Source organism: Brassica oleracea, chromosome C1 (assembly GCF_000695525.1).
Source record: "Brassica oleracea var. oleracea cultivar TO1000 chromosome C1, BOL, whole genome shotgun sequence".
NCBI classification, from domain to species: Eukaryota; Viridiplantae; Streptophyta; class Magnoliopsida; order Brassicales; family Brassicaceae; genus Brassica; species Brassica oleracea.
The window spans coordinates 4,453,109-4,466,631 of NC_027748.1; the positions used below are offsets into that span (position 1 = coordinate 4,453,109).

Here is a 13,523-nt window from a genome sequence, read left to right on the forward strand (position 1 = left end):
TCTTCTTCAAGTCTGCATATGAGAAAAGAGAGGCTTAGTGTGAACTCTTCCATTAAACCTATACTATAGCCAAAAGCTTAGCTATCCTGTCAAAGTTTCAGATACTAATAACTTCGGTGGCTTTTGTTCGTCTTTGATGAGGATCACTTCTTCTTTCTCACTTGACTCGATCAACACCATCTTCCAGTTTAGGTTGAACCTATTTCATCACTAAACCAGACTAATGCATGATTTCGGTTTGACGCTAATTTCACATGATATTTAACGTGAGAGGTTAGATGGAGGTCGATAAGAAAAAGAAAAGAAGATGATAAACGTGTAATGATTGTTTTTGCACGAAAATAAACATGTGGGTGTAAGAGTGTACAACGCTGCAACGAACACACTTCGGTGCATGCTCCACTAACAATCTCTGTAAGTGGACCTCTCTCTTATAGGTCGGTCATGCCTCCCAATTTTAACAAAGATTTTAAAATTTGGTTTGGAGATGACGTGCTTATCAAGGTTGTGACCACTAGTATGTTTTAATCATTATCAATACATATTCACAAGGGGATGCCTATTCACAAGTCACAACCTATGGTATGATTCATCTCAAATGAAATTATTTACTTATATACCATACTTGGTGTGTGGACACAACTTTGACTTGTAAGATTTTCACTACCATTTTAGTAAGCCCTGGAACGCCTATAAATACCTTCAACATCTTGTATCATATATTCATCAAGAGAAAAGAAAAAGAAAGAAAAAACATTACCAAATACAAAACAATAGATATAATATGTCTGTGAGTAACTCATCATCACTGGTTCTAATCACCTTGATATTGGCCACGTCGTGCCTAGTCTCCGAGAGCCGGATTGCAAGAAAGGATTTGGGTTTGGACCTTGGCGGGATAGGTATAGGGATCGGTACTGGTATCGGCATAGGTCTCGGTGGAGGTGGTTCCGGGTCCGGAGCTGGTGCCGGGTCAGGATCAGGAGGAGGAGGAGGTTCAAGCTCTTCTTCCTCATCTAGCTCCAGCAGTTCTTCGAGCTCTGGTGGTGGTGGAGGTGATGCGGGATCCGAGGCTGGATCATACGCGGGGTCACGTGCCGGGTCTGGTTCGGGCGGGAGTTCCGGGTCTGGCCGTGGAAGAGGAGGTGGTGGTGGAGGGGGTCACGGTGGAGGTGGTGGAGGAGGAGGGGGTCAAAGTGGAGGAGGTGGATCCGGTAACGGAGGAGGGTACGGTGAAGGCGGTGGGTATGGAGGAGGATACGGTGAAGGCGGCGACTGAATGAAGAATATTGCATGCATGCAATATCTTGTCCGTGCTATGTGTTTAACGTAATTATTATTATTAGTAGGACAAAAAATGCTAGAATAAAAATAATTTCCTAAAGTGTGTGAATAAAGGAGATGGAAAAAGCTTCTGACGTGTTTGGTTAATTATGTACTCTTCCATTTTCTTGATGTTATTGATGTTTTAACTTTATGTACTATAAGTTGTAATTTTTCAGTCTGATTGTTGAGAAAATTGAATAATGCATGCACGTGTGTTCTTTTTCTTCTTTTCCGTCTAGGAGCATATCAAGACAGCTGCATAATTTACTGCAAAATAAAATCAAAAATACTATCATGAACAAACAAAAAATTATTAAAAATTATAAAGTTGGAATGGAAATGCTCTAAGCTTGATTAAAAATCAAAAATAGCAAATACGATAAAATGAATAGTTTGCATTCATTTTTAATTTAAAACGACTCTGTATCACTAATTCATATCTATTATTTTTAGTATTCGAACGATTTGCCTTCATTTTTTTGGTAAAATTGCCTTTATTTTGTTGTTGTGAAGTGTTACATTCAGTATGTCAAATAACAACAGAGATATGTCAAAATATAAAATAACAAATCAATATATATGATACATAATTTAGATATGTAACAAAAAAACATAATAATAAGAAAAGACCTCTTTATAAATTTGCTTCAAAGACAAACCTAAGATTTACAAGTGGTTTATCATTAATGTATTTAACACTAAGAAAATGTTTTCTATAGATTTAATTTTGTCTTCGTGTTGGTATTGATTTAGATTATAGCTCATAAGCAAATTACGACTACCTTTAGAATTAATCTAGATCCAAAGAATTAAACACCTGTCATCATACAAAAATTAAGAATACAGCATGTAGTTTCTTAAGAATATAGCATGAAAAGATCGTTACCGTGATAAGAATACTACAAAATACTTATAAATGGTTGAATCCTTAAATTGCAATGATTATAGTCTTACCTTTGGAGTTCAGCATAGTTCAAAATATTTTTTTTAAATATGAAATCATACAATATTTTAAGAAAATAGTGTTTTAAAAGTTTTTTTCATAGTGAGAACCATATAATTAATACTCACTAGAGGGATTAGTTTCTGTGCTTAAAATAATCTTATTTTTATAATAAACTAATAGTGGTTCAGAATCGAAAACAGAGTTTTTATGTTAAAACTAATCAAATAAGTATTGGTCTAAAAAAAAGTATTGGTAAAAAATATGCTTCTGTAGGGTAATAGGCGCCTGATTGAGAAAAAAAAAATGTCATTCATAGTAATAAAAACATAACCATTCTGAACGATCTTTCTCGAGCAATGATTTAAGCACGTGCATGTGCCTTTAACAATAATTCATAGTGGGGACTGGGGACTATAGATTAGTGACCATTAATATATATGGGGGATTAGTTTCTGCGTGTATAAACCATTACCACTCCACTAAGCTCAGTGGACCGTCGACTCTCTGGTGGGTTGGTGGCAGCAAACGATAATGCACACATCACATGCATCCGTACTTAAATTATGTGCACTAATTAACCATTTCTATTTAATTTATCGTTTCGTTGGGACTAAATTTTGGTAATAATAACCTCGCTATGCATTTTGGATGATCATGATATGGACTTGTGACTGAAACTGTGACTAGTAACGATGATGTGAGACCACAACAATCTTTGGTTCTTTGAACGTCTTATACCCTCACGGGTGAAAAACCTCACGAATTAACTCGGGTTAAGTTCGTTTCTTTTTATATAATTTCAAATCATTTTGCATGTATTGTCGATCAAAATTTTTTTTTTTTTTGAGCAAAGATTATATTTAGTCAGACTACCATGTGTTTGATTACTTTAAAACATGTGTTTAATTGGTACTCGTGGCTCTTTAGTTGAGAGTATGATCGTAAACTATGAATACAAAATGATAAAGTAGTGAAAATATATTTGGTGATGAACACGTAATAGCTCACTCTATCGCAAAGCTTCTATAAATACCCGAACATGTTATTCTCTCTTGTATCCAACTAAGTTACACTACAAGTCTACAAACTCAATACACATTGACTGGCAAGTCCACAGACTATTTTTTTAAAAGGTTTCACACACGAAGAATTCCAAAATGGCTAGGGTCCAAGGTTTAGCTCTTCTTGGTTTATTAGTGATTTCAAGTTTGGTTATGTTAACCGAGAGCCGAGTCGCAAGAAAAGACTTGGGGCTTGACCTAGGTGGGATTGGGGTCGGTCTGGGCGTTGGATTGGGGATTGGTATTGGCGGCGGTTCAGGCTCAGGTGCTGGTGCTGGTGCAGGTTCAGGATCAGGTTCATCATCTAGTTCTAGCTCTAGCTCGTCATCAAGTTCGATTTCTAGTGGTTCGGGTCGATCAGGAGCCGGATCATCTGCTGGTTCATTTGCTGGATCTAGAGCTGGATCAGGATCTGGTAACTAAATAATAAGTAACGATGTATTTCCTACTTAAAGTATGAACCAAAAAGTGTGTGTTTATGTTGTTGGTTTGTCGTGTGTATATACGAAGTTGGATGAATAAAATGTCGTCATAAGTTATGTTTGTTTGAGTCTATGTTTTTTTTGGGTGCAATTTGAGTCTGTATGTTCCATACAAGTCTAAATTGTTGTATAATCTCTTTAAATTTGGATCAGTGCATGTGCAATCGTAATTAGGTAATTCGAATTTGGAACCAAAGAAAACAAGCTTCAAACGATATCAATAAATCAAATCATATGATCACAAATTATAGTTCTTTTACTTCAAATGGTTAAACTCTTAAATTTCAAAGAATCAGTGCAGTGGTCTGTCACTTATGAAAGAGTTTCGTATTTTGTTAATCCTAAATCTCTAAATTGAATATTACTGTATATTTAATCGAGTTAGTCCACCTACCTTATGATAGTACATAATATTAACTTTATTTTTTCCATAATTGTGTCTGTATTAGACACTATTAATAGACAAAGTTGATGTGTTCCATGTAATCCCAAGTAAATAGATATGAGCGTCTGGATATACATAGTTTTGAATATAGATGAATACGTTCAATTTTGATGAACCATTCCGAATATAATGATCAAAATTTTGACACTAAATCGCAACTGTAATTAAATAATTTATTTCTATATGTATCAAAACTCATACAAAACGTTGTAATATTGGCGTCTCCAGGTACATCTTGTTCTAGAAACCTAATACATTGATTAAATTTTTAAAGGATCCTAGTTTTTGCTAATTATTTTTAATATAGTTTCAAATTTACGAAAAGTAAATGAACCAATGTATAAGATTTAAGCATGTTACGTCGCTTCTAGACAAAGACTCTAATAATAGCTAACTAGTGCTGTGAAAAGTCCTAAAAACTTTGTCTACCATAATCGCTTACTCCACTATTTTAAAAATAAATATATAATTTGAGATTCTAGCAGGATTTCGCAAATCTTTTCTTTCTCAAATTCAATCTTAGTCTGGATTCAAAGAATCCTCCCAAAAACTATGAATAGGCTTGAAGTAAGTGATCTGTTTAAAAAAATGTAGTAAGAGGTGGCCCCCCATGCCTTCTCTTTTATGGTGAAACCGTGACTTGTGGAAGCGGTAGTGCTAGAGAAACATGGAAGCGGCACGCAGTTATTATTGCCATTCTCTTATCGCTTTCCCAAAACAGCCAATGGTGAATGCTATGGTCAGCACGTCCTCTCTATGCATTATCCTGTTTGAAAAAGTAGAGTTTTATTCTCTCAAATTATAAAAACTTTGTTATTTGATTATAACATATTTTCATTGGTTCCAAATTATAGTAAAACTGATAAATGCACTCACACGTCTTTGTGCTAAAATTTGACTCAGTGCGGGCCAGTGCCAGTCAGTCGGGTTAATCATATAAAGAGCAGTAATTAGTAGTTCTAAATTTACTTTGCTAATTGAGTAATTACAATATCAAGAGAAATTTTATATTCTTTTGCTATCTGGAATCCGAAGCCACACTCCTCTGAATGCATTCACCATTTAGATATCACAAGATTTACAACTTATGGAGCTCTTTCTAGTGCTGATCGTAAACGAATTGGATACGTTATCAAATTGTAACTATAATCGATTAGCTAAGCATTTTTAATATGCGAATAAGGCATTAAAGAAAAACTATACTTTTTTTTTGCACGACCACGTCTTGCGAACCGGAATTGATCTATTAGAAGATTCTACAAAACAAACCATACACAATGACCTAAGCATGTGGTCTTTGGAAGTTTATACAACATTAATTGTAAGTTGGTCGCACGTTCTTGTTTTCAGTTTTTTAAATAGTTGATTACGAATAACATGTGCTAATTGTTGAATAAGTGAAACTGGTGAATTATTAGCTAGGAGATCTTAAGACTCTTCCACAGACAAGTATTTTTAAAGTGATGATCAAACTACCAACTAACTTTTGTTCATGTCTTCTTTTTCTTCTTCTTGCTTGTCAGTGATAGATATGAGGAAACTTGTCTTATTACAGCAGATGCATTCAGAAACATTAAGAAAAACTACACTTGTAAAACATGGGTTTGATCAAAAGAAAGGGCTTACATTTGCCAGGATGTAAACTAGTGGCAATATGTGTGCGATCTAGAACAAAGATGAAAGAAGCAGCCATAAAGATAAGCATTGCCAGAAAAATTCATGTTGTTTGACAATACATCTATCACTCTACAAGAAAGTAAAAATTGAACCCGATTTTGAAACTAGATATCTTTTGCAATGTGTTTAGCAAATGAACTAACTAACAACTAACTTGGTTCATAGACCAAAATGTGGGTGCACTAGCTATACTAATCAAAAGAACAATATATCAATGATACTAAATCAACTGAAATATGTGTTCACATACAGTTGTGTAGTAAACATGATAACTCATGATTGACAAGTAGTATACACCAAGATGTAACAACACGCTTCTCACACAAGACCGAAGAAACTATATAAAATTTCTCTAGACTTTTCAAATATGAATCTCAAATGAACTCTTTCAATTTAAATAGACATAGTATTCTCGCATATTTATACTAAAAACACTCGATGCTTAATTTACCATGGCATAGTGGAATTAAAATGGCTGAAAATACGTTAGATAACCCACAAGGCCACAATTATCACACTGATGAGTCCACTATTGTTTTGCTAGTTTACCAAAATAAATCGTTTATCTATATTTACTTCATCTACCTTGCTGTATTCTAAGATTCCTCCGTAGATCGCGGTAAATTGGTGAAAAATAGAGATTACGGTAGATCCTCACTAGATTTAAACACTAATCCAGATCATTTAATAAAAAAAACTATTAGCGATATCGTTTTTTTTCCTGTAAACAAATAATAACGAGTTAAAAAAGAAAATGCCAATCTGTAAATCAGAATTAACGCGGCTCCTTGTCCCCTGAGTCATCTGTATATATACTCCTCCGTCTCTTCCTCTCCTCCTTAGCAGATGCTTTTGGAAAATAACCAAAAAAAAAACAAAAATCTGCATCTGTCTTCTCTCTTTTAAAATTTTAAAATCTTTTTCGTTTTTTCAATTCGATAAATCTTCCGTCAAAACGCCGTTAACCATGCCTTCTATCGAAGATGAGCTGTTTCCGTCAACTCCGGGTAAATTCAAAATCGACCGTTCAAACCGTCAGCTCCACCGCTGCTTCGCCTCCACGAGCACCATGTTCCTCTGGGCTCTCTTCCTCATCGCCCTCACCGCCTCCTACCTGAGCTTCCAGAGCTTCGTCGACTCCGGCAGCCGCTACCTCACCGCCTCCTGGGGCGGCATCCAGTGGGAGAAACAAGTCCGAACCTCCGCTCAGATCCACCGCTCCGGCGGAATCTCCGTCCTCGTCACCGGCGCCACCGGATTCGTCGGCAGCCACGTGTCCCTCGCCTTGAGGAAGCGAGGAGACGGCGTCGTCGGGCTCGATAACTTCAACAACTACTACGATCCTTCGCTCAAGCGCGCGAGGAGGTCTCTGTTATCTTCCCGAGGGATCTTCGTCGTCGAAGGAGATCTCAACGACGCGAAGCTACTGGCCAAGCTCTTCGACGTCGTCGCCTTCACTCACGTGATGCACCTCGCCGCTCAGGCCGGGGTTCGATACGCGCTGGAGAATCCTCAGTCGTATGTTCACAGCAACATCGCCGGACTAGTCAACCTCCTCGAGACCTGCAAATCGGCGAATCCTCAGCCGGCGATCGTCTGGGCTTCCTCGAGCTCGGTGTACGGACTCAACGAGAAAGTTCCCTTCTCGGAATCGGATCGAACTGATCAACCGGCGAGTCTCTACGCGGCGACGAAGAAAGCTGGAGAGGAAATCACCCACACTTATAATCATATTTACGGTCTTGCCATCACCGGTTTAAGATTCTTCACGGTTTACGGTCCATGGGGTAGACCGGACATGGCTTACTTCTCCTTCACGAGGAATATTCTCCAAGGTAAACCGATCACGATCTACCGAGGGAAAAACCGGGTCGATTTGGCGAGGGATTTCACTTACATCGACGATATAGTCAAAGGCTGTTTAGGATCTCTCGATTCGTCGGGTAAGAGCACCGGGTCGGGTGGGAAGAAACGCGGATCCGCACCGTACCGGATATTCAATTTAGGGAACACGTCACCGGTTACGGTTCCGATTCTGGTGGATATATTGGAGAAGCATCTCAAGGTGAAGGCGAAGAGGAACTTCGTGGAGATGCCTGGAAACGGCGACGTTCCGTTCACGCACGCGAATATTAGCTCCGCCCGTAAGGAATTCGGGTATAAACCGACAACCGATTTGGAAACCGGGTTGAGAAAGTTCGTTAGATGGTATCTTTCTTATTACGGATACAATACTAAAGCCAAGCTTGTACATTAACGGTGAATTTTTTTTGTTGTACGAATTTTTTTTGTTTTTTAATATACCCAACATTATTATTATTATGATGATGATTCGTTTCTTAATTACTCATTCTAGGTAATTACTCCCAACATTATATATTGTTTTCTATTACGACAGTCAAAAACTAAAAAGACAGCGAACAAATTTGTTATATTAATTACTATATTTGTTCTTAGCAAATAATTACCTGCCAAAAATGTTGGTTACGGGATCTACGGTATATATAATCAGTGATATAATCTGGGGGAAATAAAATAAATAATTTTAAATAGGAAAAATAGTTAGCTGGAAGATTGTGACAGCAGAGAAATTGGGCTTTTAGTGGTGGGTGGGGTCAATCGGAGTTTTATTTTTATAAAGAAGAAGACCTAAGCTGTACGGTAACCGTTGGATCCGATGAGGAATTTAATTTTTGAGTCGTAATCTTACGGTCCACCTGTGAAGTACTCATGCGACGTTATCTTCTCCACCGACACTAACGAGGACAATAAACCAATTCATCGTTTTGTATTTTGGAGGTAGCAAAGAATAGGAAGTGAAAGGAAGGGTGTTGAAGTTTTTAAAATATTGACGATAATATTTGAGTCATGTCTTTTTGGTCTGTAGGTTTTTTTTTTTTTGAACTAAAGTTCTAAGGTTTTCTAGATTTAACATGTTCATATATGTATATATAAATGTATTTCAAGAACTTGATTTTCTTCGAACAAATCTTCGTATTTTTTTTGTTCAAGCAAACCAGTTATAACATGGATAGATATTGACATTTTGTGGGTCATCAAGTGAAAAACAATTACATTGTTTAAGAATGATATATTTATTTAATTAGTTAGTTGTGTTTGTAGGCCAAAATATTTGCGATTCTGAAAACGAGAGGAACGAATAGAAAATGAACGCAAATGACAAGAAAGAAAAGGAATGATTGTTCATTCTCAAATTTAATGATAAATACTTTTATTCTTTATTTCTCTACAAAAAAAAATGATAGGGAACGAAAAAAAAAATATTTTTTTATGAATTGGTGATTTTTTTATGAAGGTTAAGAAATGCATTATTCTTTGCAGTTTCCTGATCACCATTCATATAGACATTACACGATAGTGCAAACAATTTTAAACAATTTTATCAAAATAACAATAATAAAATATCTTACCATTTAGGGACCGTGGGACGTAGGCAAGCGGCCACACAAGCAGTGGTGGATGCAGAATCATATTTAGATGGGGCCACAACATTTTATTTCATTACGTTTCATTGTATGATTATAAAAAATTTCTTAAATTAAAAGTAATTACCGAAGGAAAATAAAAACTAGTTGGGGGCACATGACCCCATTCCTCATCACTTGCGTCCGCCACTGCACACAAGACATTTTGTACCGAGTCTTTGTTTCTAAAAACTTAAGGATATAAAATGTAGAGGATATTTGATCCCAACAAAAAGAATGTAGATGAGCAATTGTTGAATTGTGAATTTTATGATTAATCGAGAGGTAACGTGGTGGAGAGACCAAATTATATCATTACTAATGAAAATACAAATCTAGAAATGATTGGGTATTAATGCTCGTTTATATATGTTTTAACACAAACATAGAATTTGATAAAGCGGAGAATACGAACATATAGAAACACTTTATTTTATAGTCATTGTGTTATGGATTATGCTTATCAGCTTTGATCACAATGCAGCAAAATTAACCTAAAATCGCTCAATGCTTAGACCTCGGCCAAATGAAAATTTTGATGTCTACACACATGTTATGACATGGAGGTTCCGTTTCCTGTTATTGAGAAAGCTAGTTCGGTTTGGTTGATAAAAACCTATCCGCGCTTTTACTTAATTTTTAGGTTCATTGATCTTGGCTCTAAAATTAATAAAGATTAGTCTTTTGTTAATATATGGTGAAAAATCACGAAGGTAGAAAACGAGTTTAATTATCAAAGATTGTTTAGAAATATGATAGTCTAATTTAACTGTAGTGACAGGTGTTCTAAAAATAAAAAGGTGTTCAGAAAAAATAAAAAATTTAACTGTAGTGACCAGACTCCTAACAAAACTGCTAACTGATGTGCTTTTATACTAAGCTACTTGAATTATTCTTTATGTTGAACACTGATTATTTGGAGTTTGAGTATATCTATGGATATGTTACATGGTAGCATGGATGAGGAACGTTGTTGTAATCCATATATATGCTATTTTGGATGGGTGTAGCATGTTTTCTTTTACTCTGTATATTTCAAGTTTTATCCATATTTGGTACCATATTCTTTTCGCTCTTAGTCATAATTGTTAGCATATTCTTGCACTTTTTTATGTTGTTGTTCTTACTATCTTTTCCTTCACCTTCACGGATGTTTTTTTCGAACAAAATGTTGATACGACTTACGAAATCCTTTTAAATGCTACACAAATAAATTCGTCAGGGGATGTAGCTCATATGGTAGAGCGCTCGCTTTGCATGCGAGAGGCACAGGGTTCGATTCCCTGCATTTCCACTTATAAGTTTTGCTGACAAAAAAAATCATCTACAACAACTGGTTTTTTAGAATTTTGGTAGTAACTTCCATAAACACGTAACGTATTTCACCCTTGACCTATAACAAAATCCGACATGGTGTAAAAGAAACGATAACAACAGAGAATGCATGTCACTAGTTATTTGATTTTAATATTGTTGATTTCTTTCCCAATATATTGTTGAGTTTTGAATATTGTAAAAAGTTAAATTGATGGCCTAATGGTGGTTCTAGATCTGCTCTCTCTTCTCTCTAGACTTCTTCGTTTGAGCTTTGTCTTTCCGGCCGACGCAGGTGGGCTCCGACAGCCACGGAGTCGGTCCGGTTGTCTCTTTGATTTCTTATTTCTTTAGTTTGGGTAGTTTTTGGTTAAAGCTTAGATTCTCAGTTTCAGATTCTGATTTGATCCGTTAGATCTCATGGTGTTTGGCTTGGTTTTGGGCGTTTGGGTGCTTGCATGCAGTGATCCTTCTGATTCTTGGATGTTTTCAGTTTATCTGGTGACATTGATGCTGGTTTCTTGGTTACTGCCGATCTTATTTGGGCTCAAGCTCAAACCTTTGTTGATCTTTCTGTGGTAATTTGATATGCATTTGGTGGTGAAGCTTCTGGGGTTGGTTGGAATGCTTATCCAAGAATTTGCATGCAACGGTTCAGGTTCGGTTGCAGTGAAGCTCATTCTGTCTCTGTCTTTGCGAAGACATTACCGGCTCAGTTCTTTGGATTTGGAGCCTCGGCTCTTTACTCTTCAAGTCGTTGGGAGTTCGTTTGGTCAAATCAGTGTCGTCTCACCTCGTCTCCCATGGTTAGTTCCAAGCGGTTATGCTCGTGGCTCCTTTGAAAGTTTGGAGCAATATAATGAGCTCTGTGTATGGGCTTCCTCAATAAAGTCGACTTAGTGGTTACGCTCAATCTAATCCTACCTTTCCCGGTTTGTTTTCATCGTTTGTCCAAAGTGCTAGTTTGTTTCATCAAATCTGTTTCTGTGTAATCTTAAGCTTTTGTTTCAATGTCGTTCTGGTGTTGTGTGTGTTATGTTTCCCTCTTTAAGGCCTAGTCTCCAGAAGAAATTGTTTTCTTGCTGGCTTTGTATTTCACAAAAGCATCCTACCTTGTATCTTCTCTTGTTATAAATAAAATTCCAAATGTTAAAAAAAAAAAAAAAGATGGCCTATAATGGTGGTTACTTATTTTTTTATTACCTATATACAAAAACACGTTTTCATCAAATTAGCTTGTGTGTGTATCTGTATCATCTCTTTCCTTTTTAATAATGTTCTGTATATGTAGAAGAAAATATGGCAAAAATTATCATTACTCTATTATGCATACTTAGCAAAATATACATTTAAAACAAATCAAAAGTATTTATAATTTCAATGAAATGATATTTTAATCAATAATTTTTTGACCTCTCAACAATGTAATTTCACTGTTATATTGCTATTAAGCAAGATAGTTAACTAATCAGATTTTAAAATTTGAAAACTTTAAATCACTAGCTGAGAAACCGCGTGATAATTAAGGATCATTCCTTAATGGTATTACTCAAAACATTTTGAAATAGAAACAAGCATTACATTAAACTAGTTGATAATCCGCGCAAGTGCGCGGAGTGAATTTTTACTATAATATTTACTCATACAAAATTTTAATGTTATGCAATAACTATAATTTTATGAAGTCTAAAATCGTATATAACACTTGTGCATGAATATAAGGTTGATAAATAATATATGAACCATAGTTGTTGATAAGTTTTTATTTTTAAAGTCCACACTTTTAAATTTTGGCTTTAATTAACTTGACCCATTCCATTAAGAATATTTTTGCCAAAAATAGAAAATGATATATAAATTTAATTGTGTGAGAATTAACCATCTCCCGCGCCTTTTTTTTATAAGAATTAGACATGAAATAGTTGTCATTATGTCTAGAAAATCACTATTTATTAAACGAAATATATACTTACCATATAAAAAATATTCAATCTTTTATGGAATAACATAAGCAATTGATTCAAGCTCATTTACGTAAACAACATGTACATAAGATATGTCAAATTTTCCTTTTTAACATACGATTGCATTTATCAGTCTTGAGAATTAATTGAAAACATTATAATTTTATAGTAGTGAACGGTCCATTCAATGGTTGTATTGTAATATTTCTACTAGGATAAGACTGCGCAGAGTGAGTTTATTTGTATATATTATCGATAGTTTTTTTTATATATGTGATCATTTTATTTATATATATAAAATATTTTTTGTTGTTATTATATAATTTCTTTCCTATGGATCGGATCAATTTTATTAAAAATAGTGGAACAAAACTATAATTAATACATCATGGGTTAATCGGATTGGACATTAAACAAATTATGACATAAAACCTTATTTTTTCCATCGAACACATTCTTGAAAAAATTGAACAGTATTGTTTTCACAGTTGAATTATTTTGATTTTTAACTTTCATATGGTTTTGAAAACTTTCAAATCAATCATCGAATTGATACATGTCATTTTAATGTTTTTAGTCGTATACTTAAGGAAAACTTACATTTTTGTAATTTAAAGTCGTTTTAAAAAATTCAAAATATAACATCTAAGAAAAAATCTAACATATAAGAAAAATCTAACATATAAGGTGTCCTCATTTTTGTATTTTAAAGTCATTTAAAAAAAAAAATAACATATAAGGTTTCCTCATTTTTGTAATTTAAAGTCATTTAAAAAAATTCAAAATATAACATATAAGAAAAAATCTAATTTTTTATTATATG

General features: G+C 34.9%; 3 protein-coding genes and 1 non-coding gene across 4 annotated transcripts; all 4 read left to right on the forward strand.

Annotated features, from left to right (window-relative positions):
• Positions 1 to 711: 711 nt before the first annotated feature.
• Positions 712 to 1,552, forward strand: LOC106343682 (glycine-rich protein DOT1-like). Its single transcript, XM_013782970.1, has one exon. The coding sequence runs from the start codon at positions 785 to 787 to the stop codon at positions 1,277 to 1,279; it is 495 nt and encodes a 164-aa protein (XP_013638424.1). The 5' UTR covers positions 712 to 784; the 3' UTR covers positions 1,280 to 1,552.
• A 1,748-nt stretch (positions 1,553 to 3,300) lies between these two features.
• Positions 3,301 to 3,967, forward strand: LOC106295203 (counting factor 45-1-like). The gene has a single exon (XM_013731044.1). It carries the CDS (start codon positions 3,430 to 3,432, stop codon positions 3,754 to 3,756), a length of 327 nt encoding a protein of 108 aa, XP_013586498.1. The 5' UTR covers positions 3,301 to 3,429; the 3' UTR covers positions 3,757 to 3,967.
• Positions 3,968 to 6,767: 2,800 nt separating this feature from the next.
• LOC106313207 (UDP-glucuronate 4-epimerase 1) lies at positions 6,768 to 8,259 on the forward strand. Its single transcript, XM_013750967.1, has one exon. It carries the CDS (start codon positions 6,905 to 6,907, stop codon positions 8,192 to 8,194), a length of 1,290 nt encoding a protein of 429 aa, XP_013606421.1. The 5' UTR covers positions 6,768 to 6,904; the 3' UTR covers positions 8,195 to 8,259.
• Positions 8,260 to 10,643: 2,384 nt separating this feature from the next.
• TRNAA-UGC lies at positions 10,644 to 10,716 on the forward strand. The gene has a single exon. It is a non-coding gene; the product is annotated as a tRNA-Ala (tRNA).
• The last annotated feature ends 2,807 nt before the right edge of the window (positions 10,717 to 13,523 follow it).